Below are 25,729 nucleotides of genomic sequence, written 5' to 3'. Positions count from 1 at the left end.
TTTTTGGAATTCTATACCCTAAAGGGTTGTGGATGCTCTATCGATGAGTATATTCAAGACTGAGATTGATTGCTTGCTTGCTTGATTGTTTTTTGGGCACTAAAGGAATAAAGGGATATGGGTGTTAACTGCATATTAATTTGTTTAATTGTATGCTGGTGATGGCCATTAACTGGGGTTTCACTTGTGCCTCTTATATATACACACAGACTGCAACTGTGGAGGTTGGGTTTAGAGGTACTTGCTTGTTATCTGTAACTGTATGAATAAATGCTCGTCAAACTGTGTAAAGATTGACTCCAGTTATATCCTTAACCAACTGGCTTTCTGGAGTATAACAACAGGCATACAGCAGGAAAGTGGACTTGTAGAAATTCAGCCATGACAATGAATGGCAGAGCAAGCTCAATTGGCCACATGGCCGACTCCCATTACTTTCTCTTGTGCCTTTCACTTATATCTCTAGAGTGGGGCTTGAACTCACAACCTTCACAGAGCAAGGGTGCTATCATCTGAGCCACAGTTGGAACAAGACTTTATGGTGCTCCCCTCGCCGTCCTTTATGAGATATCTGAATATCTTAAGCATTAAACTAAAGGAACCACTACAATTACAGGAACTAGTGCAAGTATATTATCTTTCCTCTTTTTCGATTGCTTTCTTCTTGTTGGAAGTACAGCTCAACAGATGCTGCTCACTCATCAATCTCTCTCCCAGGTATCCATTCTTCACAGAATCACTACAGCAAAGAAGGAGGCCATGCAGCCCATCGTATCTGTGCTGGTTCTCTGGAAAAGCAATTTACCTAGTGCCACTCCCCTGCCTTTTCCCTGTAGCCCTGCACATTCTTCCTTTTCTGATAATCCAATTCCCTCGAGTGCTTCAATTGAACCTACCTCCATCACACTTTCAGGTAGTGCATTCCAGAACCTAGCCATCTGCTGTGTGAAAAATCTTTTGCCAATTACCTTAAACCTGTGCCCTCTCGTTCTAAACCCTTCCACTGATAGGGAAAAGCTTTTCCCTACCTACTCTGTGCAGACCCCTCATGATTTTGAATACCTCTATCAAATCTCCTCTCCGCCTTCTCTTCAAGGAAAACAGTCCCAACTTCTCCAATCGATCTTCATAACTGAAGTTCCTCATCCCTGGAACAATTCTCGTGAATTGTTCTGCACTCTCTCTAATGCCTTCACCTCTTTCCTAAAGTGTGGTGCCCAGAACTGGACACAATACTCCAGCTGAGGCAGAACTAGTCTTATACAAATTCAACATAACTTCCTTGCTCTTGTACTCTATGCCCCTATTAATAAAGCCCAGGATACTGTATGCTTTATTACCGCTCTCTCAACATGTCCTGCCATCTTCAATGATTTATGCACATTTACACTCAAGTCCCTCTGCTCCTGCACCCCTTTAGAATTGTACCTTTTATTTTATATTGTCTTTCCGTGTTCTTCCTACCAAAATAAATCACTACATACTTCTCTGCATTAAATTTCATCTGCCACTTGTCCACCCATTCCACCAACTTGTCTATGTCCTTTTGAAGTTCTACACTATCCTCCTCACTGTTCACAATGCTTCCAAATTTTGTATCATCAATTGTGTCCTGTACACCAAGTCATAGAGAGATACAGCACTGAAACAGGCCCTTCTGCCCACCGAGTCTGTGCCGACCAACAACTTATACTAATCCTACATTAATCCCATATTCCCTACCACATCCCCACAATTCTCCTACCACCTACCTACACTAGGGGCAATTTACAATGGCCAATTTACCCATCAACCTGCAAGTCTTTGGCTGTGGGAGGAAACCAGAGCACCCGGCGGAAACCCACGCAGTCACAGGGAGAACTTGGAAACTCCGCACAGGCAGTACCCAGAACTGAACCCAGGTCGCTGGAGCTGTGAGGCTGCGGTGCTAACCATTGCGCCACTGTGCCGCCCTAAGGTCTAGGACATTAACACATATGAGGACTAGCAAAGGTCCTAACACCGACCCTTGGTGAACACCACTACAAACCGTCCTCCAGTCCAAAAAACATCCATTAACCACTAGTCTCTGTTTGCTGTCACTCAGCCAATTTTGTATCCATTTTGCTACTGTCCCTTTTATTCCATGACCTATAACTTTGCTCACAAGTCTGTTGTGTGGCACTTTATCAAATGATTTTTTGGAAGTCCAGGTACACAACACTAACATTACCCTCATCAACGCTCTTTTTTAACCTCATCCAAAAACTCCAGCAAGTTCGTTAAACACGATTTGCCCTTCACAAATCCATGCTGCCTTGCTTTAATTAATCCCCATTGGCCCAAGTGACTATTAATGTCCCAAATTATCATTTCTAGAAGCTTTCTCATCACTGAGGTTAAACTGACCGACCTGTAGTTGCTTATCTTTACACCCTTTTTTGAACAAGGGTGTAACATTTGCAATTCTCCAGTCCTCTGGCACACCCCGAAATTTAAGGAACACTGGAAAATTATGGCCAGTTCCTATGCAATTTCCACTCACACTTCCCTCAGTATCTTTGGATGCAACTCATCCGGTCCTGGTGGGTTTATCAACTTTAAGTACAATTAGCCTATGCAATACCTTCTATGTTTCTATAGCTCTTGGGTCAAAAGGGATCAAAGGATATGGGGGGAAAGCAGGAACAGGTTACTGAGTTGGATGATCAGCCATGATCATAATGAATGGCAGAGCAGGCTCGAAGGGCCAAACTGCCTACTCCTGCTCCTATTTTCTATGTTTCTATGTTGACCTTCTCCTTATCAACTTTAAACTCTTCCTGTGAACCAACACACTGTCGATATGTTTTAAGCAAGTGAAAGGATGGAAAATAGAACAAAGGGGAGGTCAGTGATAGGGTGGAAGGCAGAAGAGATTAAATGACAAAAGGGACAATGGTGAAAGGTCAAAGTAAGATAAAATATTTCTACAGGTAATACACAGAATATCCCCTTCATTCAAGCAATTCCACATCCTTCAGTGGGTGGGCTTCACATCATATAAATGGTACTTGGGCAATTAAAGAGTATCTGTGGATCCCTTGCAGACAAGCCCTTGCAGGCAGTGACTGCATATCGTGCAACAGGAACTGCTTAAGTTTTGCAAACACTGGTGTCGTAGTCAGATATTTTCTAGGGCAATTCTGGTTCTGATAGGGTCTTGGATTCAGCAGATGAAACACTACTGAGGTAGAATTAATTCTATTCAATTTTTATAATGTCCCATGAAAGGGCATACAGTTATGTTGACAGTTACTCATATGCTGCATTACACAAAGCAGCTTTTAGGAAACAAACAGCTTCATCAGTATTTGCATTGCCGAACTCTAAGAGCAATTCTACACTGGTTTGCATCTTGGATTTGAAGCAGGTCAACGAGAAGTGAATTACATTGCATAATTCCTGTTTGACATGAAACATGAACCACATCACCTCTTATTAATTTTGGTTAAATTTGTCTGAATAAAGATGTCTTCCAGCTTCATTTACTTCTTAATTCATGATTTGGGTATACTGCTTATATAAGGAGCAAATAAAAGGTACAAAATGAAAGGACTTTGTAGCATAAAACTGAAATTAATTAAATGGGTTCAACATTATGATTTTGTAAAATTTGCTTATTTACTAATTTATTATTTTGTACCCCGATCTCTGCCACTAACAAGTCTGTGTAAGGTGACGAAAGATCATCGACCTGAAATATTTTTACTGGATGAAGCGGGGGGGCTAGAGACGGGCAGACCCACAAAATCCTAGTGCCAGTCAGTGTGCCGCTTTCCTGCCATGGTTCTGCCTCCGGGCAATTTTTGAAGAGGCTGGTTCAGGGGTGGGGGGGCAACAGCTACCCACCCACAAGTGGCAGGTAGCCAATTAGGCCACTTAAAAGGCAGAATAAGACACCTCTCCTGAGGCTGACTGAAATTTTCCAATTGGCATGTGGGATCACTGCCGAGGCCAAAACATGGCTAACGAAAGGAAGCAGCCGACTGGCGGGGAGGGTAAGAAATAGTTATAATGGCAGTGACGAGTTGCTCCTCCACAACGGCAGTCTGGCAGCTGTGGACAGTTTTTATAAGCTCATTTTTTAAATTGGAAACTCTCACTTGCTTCGACAGTGCCCAACTCAGACGATGGGGCTGCCAAACTCAGGGCTGGAGGCCCCCAATTGGCTCTCTTGCCTTGGGAGCCTGTCTGCCGTCCTTATTTATTTATTTATTTAGAGATATAGCACTGAAACAGGCCCTTCGGCCCACCGAGTCTGTGCCGACCATCAACCACCCATTTATACTAATCCTACACTAATCCCATATTCCTACCACATCCCCACCTGTCCCTATATTCCCCTACCACCTACCTATACTAGGGGCAATTTATAATGGCCGATTTACTTATCAACCTGCAAGTCTTTTGGAGGTGGGAGGAAACCGGAACTTAATTGGAATGCAAGCAAGCTCCCTGGCCACTAATTGGCCAGCTCATCAGAAATCACATAGAGCATCAGGCGCCGACACAATGCAGGGTCAGGACCCGGAAATGCACCTATGTTAGGGTCCTGACTGCAGAACTAAAATCCAGCGCGTTAAATCTGTTTTTTCCCTGCACAGATGCTGCCTGAAATGCTGAGTATTTCCAGAGTTTTCTGTTCTTATTTAAGTCTGTCTAAAATAATAGGTGGCAGTGCTGTGTACCTGAACTTCTGTTCATTATTTCTGTTGCTCGTGACAAAACTCAATCACAGCCAGAACCGCACAAATCAACTGCAATGCTGAAAACATTTATATTAAACTGAAAGGCTTTTCCATCACAACCCCAAAAAAGGCCAAAACGTTTGACTGTCACCTGTCACCAAATACAAGGAGTTTAATCCAAATCTGGATCCCAGTAAGTTGCAAAAACACAAACAGGCTTATTCAGTTTGCTGCTGAATGCACGTACTTCCACCTGCGCTCAGTTACTTGTACACATAAATTTTCTAATTCCTCCCAATATTTTCCAAAGAAATAAACTCCTCTAAAGGATGAACTGACAATGGTGTGCACTCATTGGGCTGAATTTAATTCCCTTCTCGTGATGGGCTGGGATGCGGGGGGCAAGGGGAGCCACTTAAGGGCCTCATCCTGCCACCACTGGCATTTAACCAGCATGTGGGGGGGAGGCCACCCAGTATCACCAGGCAGCCTTCCTGTGGGCTGGTGGTGGACCTCCTGCTTGGACAATCTGTGGTCCATGGAGGGCCCCTGGCAGCAAAGGCTGCCTCTGCGCCCACATCCCTCACCGGGGCCTGCCTGACTGGTCCTGGCAAGCCCATCCCACTTACCTGCAGTCCGAGGCTCCATGGTTGCTCTTGGTTCCAGCCCTACTGCAGTACTAGTAGTCGCCACCGCTCCAGGTGGCGCTGCTGGGCCTGTTGAGATGCTGGCCCTCTGATTGGCTGGGAGCTCTTGGAGGCAGGATCCCTGTCCTTAAATCAATAGAACCCAGCGCTGGGCAGTTAACGGTCTGGTCCCCAAAACAGCCGAGGCTGGGTTTCCCTCGCATTTCTGGCCTGCTGTCAGTATCCCTGCCAGCTGCATAGAATCCAGCCCATTGTGCACATACCTTTTTGTGATAAATACTACAGATTCCTCTCTCCAGATCAGGCAGCTTAGACAGCAGGTTTTGGGTCTTTGCCAGGACGATGGATTCTGATGACAGTATTTCAGTGACAGCATCCAAACGAGCATTAATTTCACTAGAAATACAAAAAAAAGAGAGGACAGAAGAAAGCTTAAAAAAAATATGAGCTAATAGCAGGGATATCCTGATCAATGGAGCAATATCAATTCAGGTGAAGACAAACCAGAAAATCAGGTGGTAGTTAATGTTTCTGCATTTGTCCGGTGTTTTCTGGATCACATCATGACAAGACATTAATGTTACCAATAATAGTGTAACTACACAGAAAACATATCCAAGAGGCTGCCATAAAGGAACATCCCCACATGCCTGCAAAAATTAGATATGCCATCTTTGAGGTCAATCTGGCTCGGAGTTAGGGGAGGATTGTTTTCAGTGAACCACAGTTAGGAAAAACGAACAACAAAGCCTGTCCCAAAAATATTTAGATCACTTTGCCTTTCTGTTCCAAGAAAGTTAACAACTAAAGCTAAAGCTGAATAGCACCACAAATCTCTGGCCTACTCCTGCTCCTAATTTGTATGTTCGTATGACCATCCTGTCAACTCAGAGCATAATACAAAGCAGCAAGGAACAAGCCAGTGACCTTCTCCTTTCCAAGTTCCTACTTTTCTTAAATTCTTGAAATGTAGACCATCTTATTGCTCATCTTCATTTGCCCCAAGAAGGTGATAGTGAACCTTCTCTTTGAATTGCTGCAGTCCTCGTGTTTTTAAGGCAGAGGTAGATAGAGTCTTGATAAACAAGGGGGTGGAAGGTTATCGGGGGTAGGTGGAAATGTGGAGTAATCAGTTCAGCCATGAACTTATTGAATGGCAGAGCAGGCTCGAGGGGTCGAGTGGCCTACTCCAACTCCTAATTCATATGTTCGTATGTTGATGGTGCTCCCACAATGTTATTCAGCAGGGAATTCCAGTATATTGATCTAGTGACAATGAAGGAACAACGATATATGTCAAGTCAGGCTGGCAAGTGAATTAGAGGTGATAGTCTTTGCACGACATAGCTGCTCATATTCCTATCTATAATAGAGATCACAAGGGAGGGAGGTGCAGTCAAAGCAACTTTGTTGAGCTGCTGCAGTGCATTCTGTAAATCGTACGCACAGCAGTCACAATGTGTCGGTCGTGGCAAGTATGGATATTCAGTCCAGCGGCAGGGACACCGATCAACAAACTGCTTTGACCTGGATGGTGTCAAACTTAAGAGTACTGATGAAGCCGCTTCCATCCAAATGAATAGGGAGTGTTTTGCCACACTCCTAGCATGTACCTTGTAAATGGTGGATAGGATTTGAGGGTCAAGAGCTGAGCCACTTGTCTCTGCCTGTCCTTGGTTGGTCCAGGCAAGCTTCTAGTCAATGGTGACCCCCAAGATAATGATGCCAGCCTTTACATCCCATTTGTTTTCTTTTACATAAAATCTTCATAGTCATAGGCTTTAACCATATTCCCTTCTCCTCTCCTCACATCTGATACTCAGCTTCCTCATCTCTCTTCTCCTTAGGCTCCCAGGTTCGCTACTGATCAGCAACAGACCCACATATGCTGCAATTCCAACGGCTGACACTCCACCTGTTATTGTCACCTCATTGCCGTCTCCTTCAGAATGCATGGGTGGAGAGATCAGGTAGCAGTGTAATTTGCACAATGCAGAGCTACTTGCAAATGTATTTGATTGTTTAAATAAACAAATGCCATATTTGAATGGATTATTCATCCTTGGTTTGTATACTACAGATGCAAAAATAAACAGATACAATCTTTGGTCATTTGGACCTCTCCAAGCTTTCATTTGCCTATTATGCATTATTTGTAGAGAAAACATGAAGTGACTCTCTTTGTAGCTCACCTTTGTGCATGATATACACACGCACACACACAATGCTTTCCTTGATGTGTCAAAAAAATTGGCACAACTTCTCTGGCTGAAATGGAAGGCACATCTAGTGATCAGTTCTTAAATGACACCTCTCAGTCCTTTTTACATAAAAAAAAATGAAGTACAAATTGTAAGCAAGCTGCTATTATTATATAACTATGACAGAGGTCATGTGGGCGATGACAAAAAATGCAGAAATGCTGAAGAGCCTCTTCTGGAGTTGTCTTCCCCTCTAGAAAACACTGCTGATAACAAAATCATTCCACCAACATAAATTATTGATATAAAGAAGCATCGTTGGTCTGCATTACACAACATGAAAAGAGATTGGGTTCATTACGAATATAAAATAATAGGCCTCTTGTGAAACGATCTAGGTAGAAAATCAAAAACTGCCAAAATACAGTTGTTTCCAACTATTTTTGTCCTTTTCAGACAACTGCAGACAGCTAGAATGAGGTGTGGAATATATGCTGTCATGAAACAGTAGGCCTTAAAATGTTAAAAGGTTAATCTGCAGTTTACTCATCTCCACACAAAACAGTATTAATTTCCAAAGTTACCAATCCAGCTGTATTCATCAATCCGCAGAAAAAAAAAGTCAGAAGTACGTCCTTTGAAGAGACTGCAGCTCAACCACAATCCTTCTCATTAGTCCCAGGTAGTCATAAACCTGCTCAGCACTGCTGGGTTTGAACTTTTATTGCAGAGAATTCAATCACAGCTTCAGCCCTACTGTAAAAAAGAGTCTCAGCATTGGAAAAACAGAATGAGGCTCACCTTGCTTTTGTTAAAGGCTGTGCCACCCATTTCTTCAGAAGTCGCCTTCCAAAGGAATTCTGGGCATGATCAAGGACCCAAAGTAGACTGCCTTTTGTCGTGCCAGTGGTCTGCCAAGAAAAAGAAAACAAAATTAGACATCAGCTTGCATTTTTTTTTTAAACAAATAGTACAGGATTTTTTTTTTTTTTTTTAAAAGAGACTGTTGACTGGTTAGCCTGCATTGAGTTTATTATAAACAAGCCTCATTTTACTATCACCACCAGACTGAATTTCCAGTGCATAATTGAAAAGATAAGCAGATGTAAAGTGATCATTTTCCAGAAAGGTGAATCATGATTTACATCATAAAGTTAATCTTTCCAAACTCCACAGTACAAGTTCAAGTATGAATATTAGTAAGGAAGCATTTTATATCTAGGGTAATGGCTCAAAACCAGGGGTTCCTGAGTAGACAGAGTGGCTGAACCAGTGAGTGGTTGAGTGAAGCAGACAAATTAGGAAGCTCCCAGGTTTGAACCTCCGTCTATCCCGAGTTAATTGATCTCAACCATGGCAATAACTGGGATGATACAATTCATTCCAGGCTCCTGCCATTAGTTGGTTGCTAACTTCTGACCCCTGCTGGATGCACAACCATGTAGATGTCAGGAGTGGGCAAAATCAGGCTCCACTGTCAAGCTTAAATGTTGACTAGTCTTCCAATACAAAATGTCAGAATTTATACATCAATAGTGGTAAATTAGGCAAAGTACTAGAGGATGCCCAGTGCCGACCAAATCATATCCCCAGCAAGAGGTTGATGCTTGGAAGAGACGAGAAGAAAAACATTGGAGAGACAAAGGGAGGGGGTGAGGAAAAAAAGTATACATCTTTCCGGATTAAGAACATAACAATAGAAACAGGAGCAGTAGGCCAATTGGCCTTTGAGCCAACTCCGCCATTCAATAAGATCATGGCTGATCCTCTACCTCAACTCCACCTTCCTGCACAATCCCTAAATCCCTTGATTCCTAGTATCCAAAAATCTATCATTTTTGTCTTGAATATAGTCAAGAACTGAGAATCCACAGCTCTCTGGGGTAGAGAATTCTAAAGATTCACAGCCCTTTGAGTGAAGAAATTTCTGTTCATCTCAGTCCTAAATAGGCAAACCCTTATTCTGAGACTGTGACCTCTCGTTCTAGACTCCCAGCCAGGGGAAACAAACTCCCAGCATCTACCCTGTCGAACACCACAAGAACTTTATATATCTCAATAAGGTTACAGCGCATTCTTCCAACGTCTCGGGAATGTAGGCCTAATCTACTTAACCTCCCCTCAACCCAGGAATCCATCGAGTGAACCCACTGAGTGAAATACTCAGCAGGTCAGGCAGCATTTGTGGAGAGAAAAAGAGTTAGCATTTCAGGTCTGTGCAACCTTTCATCAGAACTGGCAAAAAGTTATAATTGTAATCAGGCTTTAAGCAAGTGAAAGGGAGAGGGGTAAGAACAACAAAAGGGAAGGTCTGTGATAGGGTAGAGGGCAGGAGAAATTAAATGACAAATGGTTTCATGGTACAAAGTGGTGATGGGGCAAGTAAAGAAACAAAGATGTGTCTGGATGAGGTATAAATGGCAGGATAGCAGCCATCCAAACACAAAATAATGGGATTAAGAAAGGAAGGGGGGGGGGGGAGGGAGAGAAAACAAACCAGCAGCAAAAAACACACGAGAAAGGAAAAATATGGAGGCAGAGGTTATGATATAAAATTATTGAACTCACTGTTGAGTCCAAAAGGCTATAAAGTGCCCAGTCAAAAGTTGAGATGTTGTTCCTCGAGCTTGCACTGAGCTTCACTGGAACACTGTAGCAGGCCAAGGACTGAAAGGTCAAAGTGCATGCAAAGGGGAGAATTGAAATGACAAACAACAGGAAGCTCAGTCCGCAAGCACGACCTGAACAGAGGTGTTCCACAAAGTGGTCACCCAGTCTGTATTTAGTCTCCCCAGTGTAGAGGAGACCATATTGCGAGCAGCAAATGAAGTATACTAAATTGAATGAAGTACAAGTAAATCGCTGATTCACCTGGAAGGTGTGTTGGGGCCTCGACAGTGAGAATGGAATATGTAAAAGGACAGGTGTTGCATCTCCTGCGCTTGCATGGAAAGGTGACGTAGGAAAGTGGACGGGGGGGGGGGGGGGGGGGAGAGAGAGAAGTGTTGGGGGTGACTGAGGAGTGGACCAGGGTGTCACAGAGGGAGCTGTCCCTTCGTAATGGTGAATGGGGAGGGGGAAGATGTGTTTGGTGGTGACATCATACTGGAGGTGGCGGAAATGGCAGAGGATGATCCGTTGAATACGGAGGCTGGTGGGATGGAAGGTGAGGACAAAGGGAATTCTGTCACGGTTCTGGGAGGGAGAGGAAGGGGTGAGAGCACAAGTGCAGGAAATGGGTCGGACACAGTTAAGCGCCCTGTCAACCACAGTGGGAGTGAATCCTCAGTTGAGGAAAAAGGAAGACATATTGGAATCGCTAGTATGGAAGGTTGCATTGTCCAAACAGACGCAACGGAGATGGAGAAACTGGGAGAATGGAATCAAGTCCTTGCAGGAAGTGGGATATGAGCAAGTGCAGCCCAGGTAACTGTGGGAGTTGGTGGGGTTATTAGGAATACTGGTTGACTATCTTTTCCCAGAAATAGAGACAGAGAAATTGAGGAAAGGAAGAAACGGAGATGGACCACGTGAGGGTGAGAAAGGTGGAAATTGGAAACAAATAACTTTCAGATCATCCTTTGCCTCATTTGGCACCTTAACAAAAAACATTTTATCTTCCTTTTAGGTGTGGAGGTTTGCAAGCTTCAACAACTCATGGATACCAACAACCTCTGGATCCTTCTTCCCTCTGACCTCATACCTTCTTCAAATCTCACCCCTTACTGTGTATTCACAATACCCTCTGACTGAACGATCTGTCCTCAGCAAAGGCCTCACAGCTTCATCCCCTTACACCCCTACCTCAATGAATTTCGAGCTTGGCATGATGCTGGGCTCTTCTTCTGTCGCTCAATTCTTTGGCTAGGAGTGATCCTATCTCCGCTCAACCTCAATGATGCAGCCTCCACTGCTCGCTGGGGAAGAGAATTCCAAACACGAACGACCCGCTGAGAGAAGAAATTTCTCCACATCACTGTCTTAAATGGAAGAGCTCCTTAATTTGAAACTGTGCCTCTAATTCTAGATTCCCCCACGAGGGGAAACATCCTCTCAGCACCTAACCTGTCAACACCCCTTTACGGTCTCCAATAGTCTTCCTTCACCTGGACCCCTCCCTCTGGCCTCTTAACCTTCCTTGATCTTTTCATTGAGAACTGCCAGCATGACATCGGCCGTCAGAATTTCCCTGCTCTCCTCACTCGCTCTCACCTGTCTCCCTCTGAACTTGAAGCACTCTGCTCTCTCAAGTCCAAACATAAAATCATCAAACCTGCTGACAAGAGTGGTGCCGCTCTTGTCTGGTATGCTGAACACTAACTCTCTGACACTTCCTCCTACCTTCCCCTGGATCAAGACCCCACGACCGAACATCAGCCATTGTATCCAGGACTGTCACTAACCTCATCTCCTAGAACAAGAACAAAGAACAGTACATCACAGGAACAGGCCATTCGGCCCTCCAAGCCTGCGCCGATCTTGATGCCTGCCTAAACTAAAACATTCTGCACTTCCGGGGTCCGTATCCCTCTATTCCCATCCTATTCATGTATTTGTCAAGATGCCTCTTAAACGTCTCAATGGTACCTGCTTCCTCCACCACCTCCCCCGACAACAAGTTCCAAGCACACACCACCCTCTGTGTAAAGAACTTGCCTCGTACATCCCCTCTAAACTTTGCCCCTCTCACCTTAAACCTATGTCCCCCAGTAACTGACTCTTCCACCCTGGGAAAAAGCTTCTGACTATCCACTCTGTCCATGCCACTCGTAACTTTGTAAACCTCTATCATGTCGCCCCTCCACCTCTGTCGTTCCAGTGAAAACAATCAGAGTTTATCCAACCTCTCCTGATAACTAAGGCCCTCCAGACCAGGCAACATCCTGGTAAACCTCTTCTGTACCCTCTCCAAAGCCTCCACGTTCTTCTGGTAGTGTGGCGACCAGAACTGCACGCAATATTCTAAGTGTGGCCTAACTAAAGTTCTGTACAGCTGCAGCATGACTTGCCAATTTTTATATTCTATGCCCCGACTGATGAAGACAAGCATGCCGTATGCCTTCTTGACTACCTTATCCACCTGCGTTGCCACTTTCAGTGACCTGTGGACCTGTACGTCCAGATCTCTCTGCCTGTCAATACTCATAAGGGTTCTGCCATTTACTGTATACCTCTCACCTGCATTAGACCTTCCAAAATGCACTACCTCACATTTGTCCAGATTAAACTCCATCTGCCATTTCTCCGCCCAAGTCTCCAACCAATCTATATCCTGCTGCATCCTCTGACAATCCTAATCACTGTCCGCAACTCCACCAACCTTTGTGTCGTCCGCAAACTTACTAATCAAACCAGATGCATTTTCCTCCAAATCATTTATATATACTACAAACAGCAAAGGTCCCAGCACTGATCCCTGCGGAACACCACTAGTCACAGCCTTCCATTCAGAAAAGCAACCTTCCACTGCTACCCTCTGTCTTCTATGACCGAGCCAGTTCTGTATCCATCTTGCCAGCTCACCTCTGATCCCGTGTGACTTCACCTTTTGTACCAGTCTGCAATGAGGGACCTTGTCAAAGGCTTTACTGAAGTCCATATAGATAACAACCACTGCCCTTCCTTCATCAATCATCTTTGTCACTTCCTCAAAAAACTCAATCAAGTTAGTGAGATACGACCTCCCCTTCACAAAACCACGCTGCCTCTCGCGAATAAGTCCATTTGTTTCCAAATGGGAGTAAATCCTGTCCCGAAGAATCCTCTCTAATAATTTCCCTACCACTGATGTTAGGCTCACCGGCCTATAATTTCCTGGATTATCCTTGCTACCCTTCTTAAACAAAGGAATAACATTGGCTATTCTCCAGTCCTCTGGGACCTCACCTGTAGCCAATGAGGATGCGAAGATTTCTGTCAAGACCCCAGCAATTTCTTCCCTTGCCTCCCTCAGTAGTCTGGGGTAGATCCCATCAGGCCCTGGGGACTTATCTACCTTAATGCTTTGCAAGACACTCAACACCTCCTCCTTTTTGATAATGAGATAACTGAGACTATCCGCACTCCCTTCCCTAGGCTCATCATCCACTAAGTCCTTCTCCTTGGTGAATACTGATGCAAAGTACTCATTTAGTACCTCGCCCATTTCCTCTGGCTCCACACATAGATTCCCTTTTCTGTCCTTGAGTGGGCCAACCCTTTCCCTGGTTACCCTCTTGCTCTTTATATATGTATAAAAAGCCGTGGGATTTTCCTTAATCCTGTTTGCCAATGACTTCTCATAACCCCTTTTAGCCCACCTGACTCCTTGCTTAAGTTCCTTCCTACTGACTTTATATTCCTCAAGGGATTAGTCTATTCCTAGCCTTCCAGCCCTTACGAATGCTTCCTTTTTCTTTTTGACGAGGCTCACAATATCCCGCGTTATCCAAGGTTCCCAAAACTTGCCAAACTTATCCTTCTTCCTCACAGGAACATGCTGGTCCTAGATTCTAATCAACTGACATTTGAAAGACTCCCCCATACGGCCTCCAACTGCACCTCCCCAACCCCGTACAGCCCTCTTCTACCCAAAATCCATAAACAAGGCCCATTGCTTCAGCCTGTTCCTGCCCTACTGAACTGATTTCTTTCTATCTTGACTCTATTTTCACTCCATTTGTCCAGTCTCTTCCTACCTACATTTGTGACTCTTCGGATGCCCTCCATCACTTCAACAGTTTCCTGGCCCTCGCCACCTCCTATTCAGCATGGACATCCAATCCCTCTACACCTCTATCCCCCACCAGGGTGGTCCAACAGCTTTCTGCTTCTTTCTTGAATGGAGGCCCAACCAGTCCATAAGATCATAAGTAGAAGGCCATTCGGCCCCTCGAGCCTGCTCCACCATTCAGTACAATCATGGTTTATGTGATAGTGGCCTTAACTCCACTTTCCTGCCTGCCCCCCATAACTCTTGACTCCCTTGTTAATCAAAAATCTGTCTTACTCAGCCCTGAAAATATTCAATGATGCAGCCTTCACTGATCTTTGGGGAAGAAAATTCTTAACACTAACGACCCTCTGAAAGAAGAAATTCCTCTACATCGCTGCCTTAAACGGGAGACCTCTTTAATCTGAAACTGTGCCCCATAGTTCCAGATTCCTCCACAAGAGGAAACATCCTCTCAGCACCTATCCTGTCAAGTCCCCTCTGAATCTTATACGTTTCAATAAGATCAAAACTCAATCCTCTATACGCATTGGAGTTTAGGTCCAACCTGCTCAACCTTTCCTCACAAGACAAACCCCTCATCCCAGGAATCAGCCTAGTGAACCTTCTCTGAATTTCTTCCAATGCAAGCATGTCTTTCCTTAAAAAAGGAGACCAAAAATATACACAGTACTTTAGGTGCAGTCTCACCAATGCCCTGTACAGTTGCAGCAAGACTTCCCTACTTTTATACTCCATTCCCCTTGCAATAAAGGCCAACATTTCATTTGGCCTCCTAATTACTTGCTGTACCTGTAAGTTGATGTTTTGAGATTCATGTACAAGAACACCCAAGTCCCTCTGTACCGCAGCCTTCTGTAGTCTCTTTTTAAATAATATTCTGTTTTTCTATTCTTCCTGCCAAAGTGGACATCACATTTTCCCACATTATACTCCATCTGCCAAATTTTTGCCCACTCACTTAACCTATCCATATCCCTTTGCAGACTCTTTTTGTATCCTTCTCACAACTTGCTTCCCTACCCATCTTTGTATCGTCAGCAAATTTGGCTGCAATACAGTGGGTCCCTTTATCCAAGTCATTAATATAGATCATAAATAGTTGAGGCCCCAACACTGATCCCTGTGGCACTTCACTAGTTACAGTTTGCCATCCTGAAAATGACCCATTTATTCTGACTCTGTTTCCTGTTAGTTTGCCAGTCCTCTATTCATGCAAACACATCATGCCGAACACCACATCTTGTCCCCATCCACCTCTACCATCCTCCGCGTGGCTGAACTTGTTCTCACACTGAACAACTTCTCCTTCAACTCCACTCACTTCCTCAAGTAAAAGGTGTTGCTATGGGTACCCTCATGGGTCTTAGCTATGCCTGCCTTTTTGTGGATATATGGAACATTCCTAGTTCCAATCCTACTCAGTCCCCCTCCCTCAACTCTTCTTTCAGTACATTGATGACTGTATCAGAGCCACCTCCTGTTCTCTCCCTGAACAGGAAAATGTCATTGAATTTGCTTCCAATTTCCACCCCCTCTCAACTTCACATGATCCATCTCCAATTCTCCTCCCTTCCTTGACTTCTCTGTCTCCATTTCTGGGGATAGGCTATCAACCAATATTCACTATAAGCCCACGGACTCCCACAGCTACCCAGACTACACTTCCTCACACCCCCCCTACCAGCAAAGACACAATCCCATTCTCACAGACAGGGTTCCTCTTGTCCTCACCTTCCACCATACCAGCCTCCATAAGCAACGGATCATCCTCCACCATTTCCACCACCTCTGGCATGATTCCACCACCAAACACATCTACCCTTTCAGCATTCCGAAGGGCCTGTTCCCTGGTCCACTCCTCAGTTACCCCAACAGCACCCCCTTCTCCTATAGCACCTTTCCATGCAAGCACAGGAGATGCAACACCTGCCGTTTTACCTCCTCCATTCTCACTGAGGCCCCAAACATTCCTTCCAAGTGAAAGAGTGATTTACTTGTACTACTTTCAATTTAGTATACTGTATTTGCTGCTCATAATGTGGTCTCCTCTACACTGGGGAGACTAAACGCAGACTGGGTGACCACTTTGCAGAACATTTCAGTTCAATCTGCAAGCACGACCCCGAGCTTCCTATCGCTTGTCATTTCAATTCTCCACCTTGTTCCCACTCAGACCTGTCTTTGGTCTGCTACAGTGTTCCAGTGAAGCTCAATGCAAACTCGAGGAACAACACGTCATCTTTCGACTGGGCATTTTACAGCTTTCTGGACTGAACATTGAATTCAATAATTTTAGATCATAACCTCTGCTCCCATTTTTTTTCTTTCTCGTATTATTTTTGCTGGTTCCTCCGCCACCCCCACCCCCCTCCCCCTATGGTTTCATTCTTAATTCCTTTACTTCATGTTTGGATGGCTGCTATCCTGCCATTTACACCTTACCCAGACACATCTTTTGTTTCTTTACTTGTCCCATTACCACTCCCCTTGGTTTTGTGCCATGAAACAGTTTGTCATTTAATCTCTCCGACCCTCCACCCGATCACAGACCTTCCCTTTTGTTCTTTTTCTATTCCCCCCCTTTCACTTGCTCAAAAACATTCGCCACATCTGATGAACTGTTTTTCACAGAATGACAGAATTGTTATAGCACAGGAGGCCACCATTCAGCCCATCGTATTTGCACTGGTTCTCTGAAGGAGCAATTCACCTAGAGCCACTCCCCCGCCTTCTCCCCGTAGCCCTGCACATTCTGCCTTTTCTGATGATAATTCAATTCCCTCTTGAATGCCTCAATTGAACCTGCCTCCACCACACTCTCAGGTAGTGCATTCCAGATCCTAACCATTCGCTGCATGAAAAAGTTTTTCCTCAGGCCACCATTGCTTCTTTTGCCAATTATCCCAAATCTGTTCCCTCTTGTTCTCGATCCTTCCACCAATGGGAACAGTTTCTCTCTCTCTATCTACTCTGTCCAGACTCCTCACAATTTTGAATACCTCTATCAAATTTCCTCTCAACATTCTCTTCTCCAAGAGAAACAGTCCCAACATCTCCAATCTATCCACATAACTGAAGTTCCTCATCCCTGGAACCATTTTTGTGAATCTTTTCTGTACTCTCGCTAATGCCTTCGCATCTTTCCTAAAGTGTGGAGCCCTGAACTGGACACAAAACTCCAGCTGAGACAGAACTAGTGTCTTAAACAAGTTCAACATAACCTTCTGGCTCTTGTACTCTATGCCCCCATTAGTAACGCCCAGGATACTGTATGTTTTATTAACCGCTCTCTCAACATGTCCTGCCATCTTCAATGATTTATGCACATAAACACTCAAGTCCCTCTGCTCCTGCACTCCCTTTAGAATTGCATCCTTTATTTCACATCATCCTTCCGTGTTCTTCCTACCAAAATGAATCACTACATACTTCTCTGCATTAAATTTCATCTGCCACTTGTCCACCCATTCCACCAACTTGTCTATGTCCTTTTGAAGTTCTACACTATCCTCCTCACTGTTCACAATGCTTCCAAGTTTCATATCATCCACAAATTTTGAAATTGTGTCCTGTACACCAAGGTCTAGGTCATTAATATATATCAGGACCAGCAAAGGTCCTAACACCAACCCCTGGGGAACACCACTACAAACCTTCCTCCAGCCCGAAAAACATCCATTAACCATTACACTCTGCTTCCTGTCACTCAGCCAATTCCGTATCCATGTTGCTCCTGTCCCATTTATTCCGTAAGCTCACAAGTCTGTTGTGCGGCACTTTATCAAATGCTTTTTGGAAATCCACGTACACAACAGCACTATCCTCATCAACCCTCTGTTACCTTATCAAAAAACTCCAGCAAGTTAGTTAAACATGATTTGCCCTTAATTAACCCCCATTTGTCCAAGTGACTATTAATGTCCCAAATAATCATTTCTAGAAGCTTCCCTACCATCGACATTAAACTGACTGGCCTGTAGTTGCTGGGCTTATCTTTACACCCTTTTTTGAACAAGTGTGTAACATTTGCAACTTCCAGTACCAACCCTGAATCTAAGGAAGACTAGAAAGTTATGACCAGTGCCTCCACAATTTCCACTTTCACTTCCCTTAGTATCCTTGGATGCATCTCATCCGTTCCTGGTGCTTTATCAACTTTAGGTATTGACAGCCTATCCAATACTTCCTCCTTATCAATTTTAAACCCTTCAAGTGTCTGAATTACCTCCTCTTTCACCATGACCTGCAAAGCTTCTTCTTCTTCCTTGGTAAAGACAAATGCAAAGAATTCATTTAATACCTCAGCTATGCCCCGTCTCCGTGCGTAAATCCCCTTTTTTTGGTCCCTCATCGGCCCCACTCCTCCTTTACCACCCTTTCATTATTTATATGTCGATGGAAGACTTTTGGATTCCCTTTTATGTTAGCTGCCAGTCTCTTTTCATACTCCCTCTTTGTTTCTCTTATTTGCTTTTTCATTTCCCCTCTGAACCTTCAATATTCAGCCTGGTTCTCAGTTGTATTATCCACTTAACAACTGTCATAAACACAATTTTTCTTCTTCATCTTAACCTCCATCTCTTTCGTCATCCAGCTCTGGATTTGTTTTGCTTACCTTTCTCCTTTGTGGGAATATACCTTGACTGTGCCCAATCTCTCTCTTCTCAGTTACCGTTTGGCCTGCCAACTTTTTATTCCAATTTATCTGGCCGAGATCCATTCCTACCCCATTGAAGTTGGATTTCCCCCCGCTGTGATCATTCTTAGTCTGGATTGTTACTTCTCCTTTTCCATAGCCAATCTAGACTTTATGATGCAATGATCACCGTCACTGTCTCTCCACAGATGCTGCCTGACCATCAGTATTTCCAGCATTTTCTGTTTTTGTTTCAGATTTTCAGCATCCGCAGATTTTGCTTTTGTATCAGTCTAGTGAAACTTTGTTGCACTTCCTCTAAGGCAAGTATGTCCTTCCTTTGTTACGGAGATCATAACTGTAGACAGTAAAGCATACAGTATCCTAGGCTTTATTAACAGGGACATAGAATACAAGAGCAAGGAGGTTATGTTGTACTTGTATAAGACAGTAGGTCGGCCTCAAGCTGGAGTATTGCGTCCAGTTCCGGGTGCCGCACTTTAGGAACGATTTGAAGGCCCTGGGGAAAGTATAGAAAAGATTCACCAGAATGAATCTTCCACCTCCTTGCCACTCACTTATTCTGTCTATATCCTTTTGCATACTCTTTGTACCCTCCTCACAAGTTACTTTCCCATCTAGCTTTGTATCAGCAGCAAATTTGGATGCATTACACACAGTCCCCTCATCCAAGTGATTGATATACCTGAGGCCCAAGCACCACGTGGTACCCAACTTGTCACAGCCCAAAAAAGACCCGTTTATTCCTACGCTCTGTTAACCAATCTGTAAGCAGCATGCGATAGACAGAGCTAAGCGATCCCATAACCAACGGATCAGATCTAAGCTCTGCAGTCCTGCCACATCCAGGCGTGAGTGGTGGTGGACAATTAAACAACTAACTGGAGGAGGTGGCTCCACAAATATCCCCATTCTCAATGAAAGGGGAGCTCAGCACATAAGTGCAAAAGATAAGGCTGAAGCATTTGCAACAATCTTCAGCCAGAAGTGCCAGGTTGATGATCCATCTCGACCTCCTCCTGATGTCCCCAGCATCACAGATGCCAGACTTCAGCCAAATCGATTCACTCCGCATGATATCAAGAAACAACTGATGGCACTGGATACTGCAAAGGCTATGGGCCCTGACAATATTCCGGCAATAGTACTGAAGATCTGTGCTCCAGAACTTGCCGCGCCCCTAGCCAAGCTGTTCCAGTACAGCTACAACACTGGCATCTACCCTGCAATGTGGAAAATTGCCCAGGTATGTCCCGTACACAAAAAACAGGACAAGTCCAGCCCGGCCAATTACCGCCCCATCAGTCTACTCTCAATCATCAGTAATGTGATGGAAGGTGTCATCAACAGTGCCATCAAGCGGCACTTGCTTAGCAATAACCAGCTCAGTGACTCTCAGTTTGGGTTCCGCCGGGGCCACTCAGCTCCTGACCTCAATACAGCCTTGGTTCAAACATGGACAAAAGAGCTTAACTCAAGAGGTGAGGTGAGAGTGACAGCCCTTGAGATCAAAGCAGCATTTGACCGAGTATGGCATCAAGAAGCCCTAGCAAAACTGAGGTCAATGGGAATCAGGCGGGAAACCCTCCGCTGGCTGGAGTCATACCTAGCGCAAAGGAAGATGGTTGTGGTTATTGGAGGTCAATCATCTGAGCTCCAGGACATCACTGCAGGAGTTCCTCAGGGTAGTGTCCTACGCCCAACTATCTTCAGCTGCTTCATCAATGACCTTCCTTCAATCATAAGGTCAGAAGTGGGTATGTTCACTGATGATTGCACAATGTTCAGCACCATTCGTGACTCCTCAGATACTGAAGCAGTCCGTGTTGAAATGCAGCAAGACCTGGACAATATCCAGGATAAGTGGCAAGTAACATTCGCGCCACATAAGTGCTGGGCAACGACCATCTCCAACGAGAGAATATCTAACCATCTCCCCTTGACATACAGTGGCATTACCATCACTAAATACCCCACAATCAACATCCTAGGGGCTACCATTGACCAGAAACTGAACTGGAGTAGCCATATAAATACCGTGGCTACAAGAGCAGGTCAGAGGCTAAGAATCCTGTGGTCACCTCGTGACTCCCCAAAGCCTGTCCACTATCTACAAGGCACAAGTCAGCAGTGTGATGGAATACTCTCCACTTGCCTGGATGGGTGCAGCTCCACCAACACTCAAGAAGCTCGACACCATCCAGGACAAAGCAGATGGCTTGATTGGCCCAACTACAAACATTCACTCCCTCCACCACTGACACACAGAGGCAGCAGTATGTACCATCTACAAGATGCAGTGCAGCAATGCACCAAGGCTCCTTAGACAGCACCTTCCAAACCCGTGACCTCTACCAACTAGAAGGACAAGGGCAGCAGATGCATGGGAACACCACCAGCTGCAAGTTCCCCTCCAAGTCACACACCATCCTGACTTGGAACTATATCGCCGTTCCTTCACTGTCGCTGGGTCAAAATTCTGGAACTCCCTTCCCAACAGCACTGTGGGTGTACCTACCCCACATGGACTGCAGCGGTTCAAGAAGGCAGCTCACCACCACCTTCTCGAGGGCAATAAAGGATGAGCAATAAATGCTGGCCTGGCCAGCGACGCCCACATCCCATAAATGAATAAAAAAAATCCATGCTTATATATTATCCACTATCCCACGAACCCTAATTTTGTGCAATAACCTTTTGTGTGGCACCTTATCGAATGTTTTTTGAAAATCCATATACACTGCAGCCACTGGTTTCCCCTTATCTAATAATTTGTCATGCAGTATTTCACTTTCATAAGTCCATATTGCCTCTGCCTAATCATATTATGATTTTCTAAGTGCCCTGTTACCATATCCCTCATACTGGATTCTAGTATTTCTCCTACTTCTGATGTCAGGCTAAATGGCCTATATTTCCCTGTTTTCTCTCTCCCTCCTTTCTTGAATATCAGAGTTATGTTTGCTACCTTCCAATCCACAGGGATCATTCTAAAATCTAGTTCGTGATTGCCAAATTTAACATTTGTATAAGCATATATGCACAGGCAAAATTTCTTCCAACTTTCATCAACAAATTCAGCATATCAGAGAAAGAGTGGTGGTGAACGGTTGTTTTTCAGACTGGAGGAAGGTACAGAGTGAGATTTCCCCGGGAGTCAGTAGTAAGACCAGTGCTTTACTTGAAATATATTAATGACCTAGACTTGGGTGTGGAGGACACAATTACAAAATCTGCAGATGACACAAAAATTGGAAGTATTGTGAAGCATGAGGAGGACAGTGATAGGATATAGACAAGCTGGTGAAATGAGCAGACACGTGGCAGATGAGAATTAATGCAGAAGTATGAAGTGGTACATTTTGGTAGGAAGAATGAGGAGAAGCAAAAGAAAATAAAGGGCACAATTCTAATAGGAGTGCAGGAGCAGAGGGATCTGAAGGTAAGGTATCTGTGCATAAATCGTGGAAGGTGGCAGGGCAGGTTATGAAAGTGGTTAATAAGGCATATGGTATCCTGGACTTTATAAATACAGGCATAGAGTACAAAAGCAAGGAAGTTATGATGAACCTTTATTAAACACTAGCTCGGCCTCAATTGCAGTATTGTATCCAATTCTGGGCACTGCACTTGAGGAAGGATGAGAAGGCTTTAGAAAGGATGCAAAAATATTTATGAGAATGGTTCCAGGGATGAGGGACATCAGTTACACGGAGAGATTGGAGAAAGTGGGGTCGTTCTCCTTAGAGAAGATAAGGTTGAGAAGATTTGATAGAAGTGTGCAAAATCATGAGGGGTTAGGCACAGTCAATAGGAAGAAATTATTCCGATTGGTGGAAGGGTCGAGAAACACAGGACACAGATTTAAGATGATTGGCAAAAGAACCAATGGCTACTTGAGGAATTTTTTTTAACCCAGCAAGTGGTTAGGATCGGAGATGTACTGCCTGAGAGTGTGGTGAAGACAGATACAATCGGGGCTTTCAAAAGGGAATTGGATAGGCAACTGCAGACAAAAGATTTGCAGTGCTACAAAGGGCAGGGGAGTGGGACTAGCTGAGTTGTTCTTGCAGAGAGCTGGCATGGACACAAGGGGCTGAATGTCTCCTTCTGTGCTGTAACCATTCCAAGATTCCATGGCCAGAATCTTCCGGACTTATAAAATTCTCGGGCGTTTGGACCATTTCCAGATTCTGACCCCACTCAAGTCAACAGTGCGCGCTTTGGTACAATCTTATGGGAGGCAGCCAATTACCAGACCACTGCCTCATCCGCCGCCCAATTAGGAATGGCAGGTGGGAGACCAGGTCAGCAGTGCAATGGAGAGTGCTATGTTTAAAGGGACACTGGCAGCCTGTACAGTGTACCTCTTGCCCCAAATAATGATCAATTCCCTCAAAAATAACTACCAATGCTTCACACATCTGCTCCTTGGCTCTCACTATTTTCGGAGACCTAACCTATTCATGACAAACAATTTGTTTTAAGTCCTTTTAGTCTGTCTCAGGCTTCCAACTGATTTATAGTGATGTCAGTTCTACTTAGAGCATCGCTGCTGAGGAAGAACACAGTGCTCCATATGTTCTCCCAGAATTCACTAGGAAAGGAATCACTTATTATACCAACCATCATGGGCTCATCCTCAGATTTTACTTCGTTTACAGCTCTTCACCTACCTTCTTCCTGTTGTTCTACTAAAATACTAACTCTTATGTTTTATATCTCCAGTTATAGGTTTTACAGGCCCTTCTTTGACCCTCTGTTCATCCTCCTCTCATGTTTTTGTATGATCTAAATTCATCCCAATGAACTCCTTCACCTTTCGCCCCACAGGATGTTATTCTTCCTTCTTATTTGGTTCTGATTAATTTGTTAATTCATTTAGCCCTGTCTTGAGCCTTGCCGTTTTGCTGCTTTGTTGAGCTGAATGCCAGTCAATTGTAGGTAACAATGACTCTCGCTGTGGTTTTGCCTCCTCTGAACTGACAAGCTCCTGACACTGCATGGGGCTCGTGCGACGTTTTGGAATATTTCATTGCACTGGTGAAATTGGGGCTAATTGTACATTTAATTTCCCGACTTGGCTTCCCACTGCTGCCAGGAAGATAGCCGCTGCCAATTGGAGCCCGCTTCCGGTAAAAGCACCCGGAGACGGGAACAGGTCAGGGAGCCAGCCTGACGCAGCTCTTTCAGAATTTCCACATCCCCGCACCACCAAAGCCGCCTCCGCGGTCTCGGGAAATCTCAGCCGATGATTCTATATCTGTTACTATGTTGAGACTATAGACAAGTGACCCTTCATATCGGTTTAGCCTTCTCGGTTAATGAAAACAAAAAGAAAAGAGTACAAGACTACAATGCTCCACCAATTAGCAGTGGTACTTCATTTATAAGACTCAACATTAAAAATGCAAGATTCCTATCAGTTTATTTATTTTTAAATTACCAACATACAACACATAAAAAGGGAGTATATTTTGGAAATGTAAGCACCGCATATTTTCATTTTGTTGATAAACAGAGTTAATATAACATTGCACTATATTGAGGTCTTTCAGGGAGTGGAGAAGACTCTGCAAAACCTCTCCTAGAAACAAACAGTCACCAATATATTCAAGTTATTCTGGAGCTTCTCTCCCACTTCGCACTCAAAATTCTAAATGGCCCATACAGTTATGACCATAGTGGAGTCTTTCCAATAAATGGCCAAAGCACAACTGTTCATATTCCAACTTAAAAGGGCTGCAGTCTAAGCAACTGGAGGGACCCACTATGATTGGAATGCGGGAGGGGGGGGAAAGAGGTCAGCAATATAATCCAGAACTGCTATTTTATAAAAGTAAAGTTAAAAAAAAATCAATGCAATTAACATGACTAAAAAATACCGAACAATTTTTAAAATGCCAACACTAGAACAAAGAACAAAGAACAGTACAGCACAGCACAGGAACAGGCCATTCAGCCCTCCAAGTCTGCGCCGATCTTGATGCCTGCCTAAACTAACACCTTCTGCACTTCCGGGGCCCATATCCCTCTATTCCCTTCCTATTCATATATTTGTCAAGATGTCTCTTAAACGTCGCTATCGCATCTGCTTCCACCACCTCCCCTGGCAGCAAGTTCCAGGCACTCACCACCCTCTGTGTAAAAAACTTGCCTCGCACACCCCCTCTAAACTTTGCCCCTCGCACCTTAAACCTATGTCCCCCAGTAAATGACTCTTCCACCCTGGGAAAAAGCTTCTGACTATCCACTCTGTCCATGCTGCTCATAACTTTGTAAACCTCTATCATGTCCCCCCTCCACCTCCGTCGTTCCAGTGAAAACAATCCGAGTTTATCCAACCTCTCCTCATAGCTAATGCCCTCCAGACCAGGCAACATCCTGGTAAACCTCTTCTGTACCCTCTCCAAAGCCTCCACGTTCTTCTGGTAGTGTGGCGACCAGAATTGCACGCAATATTCTAAGTGTGGCCTAACTAAGGTTCTGTACAGCTGCAACATGACTTGCCAATTTTTATACTCTATGCCCCGACCGATGAAGGCAAGCATGCCGTATGCCTTCTTGACTACCTTATCCACCTGCGTTGCCACTTTCAGTGACCTGTGGACCTGTACGCCCAGATCTCTCTGCCTGTCAATACTCCTAAGGGTTCTGCCATTTCCTGTATACCTCCCACCTGCATTAGACCTTCCAAAATGCATTACCTCACGTTTGTCCGGATTAAACTCCATCTGCCATTTCTCCGCCCAAGTCTCCAACCGATCTATATCCTGCTGTATCCTCTGACAATCCTCATC

At 44.4% G+C, this 25,729-nt stretch overlaps 1 protein-coding gene across 1 annotated transcript in view; it reads right to left on the bottom strand.

Moving 5' to 3' along the window:
• Nucleotides 1-25,729, bottom strand: part of msh3 (mutS homolog 3 (E. coli)) — a 405,607-nt gene that overhangs the window by 247,651 nt on the left and 132,227 nt on the right. The window contains exons 12-13 of the mRNA XM_068029606.1: nucleotides 8,359-8,468; nucleotides 5,620-5,752 (exon numbers count right to left, since the gene is read on the bottom strand). Coding sequence (XP_067885707.1) covers nucleotides 5,620-5,752; nucleotides 8,359-8,468 — 243 coding nt within the window. The remainder of the gene's footprint in view (nucleotides 1-5,619; nucleotides 5,753-8,358; nucleotides 8,469-25,729) is intronic.

This window comes from Heterodontus francisci, chromosome 4 (assembly GCF_036365525.1).
Source record: "Heterodontus francisci isolate sHetFra1 chromosome 4, sHetFra1.hap1, whole genome shotgun sequence".
NCBI lineage: Eukaryota > Metazoa > Chordata > Chondrichthyes > Heterodontiformes > Heterodontidae > Heterodontus > Heterodontus francisci.
This window is presented reverse-complemented; position numbering and strand designations above follow the sequence as displayed.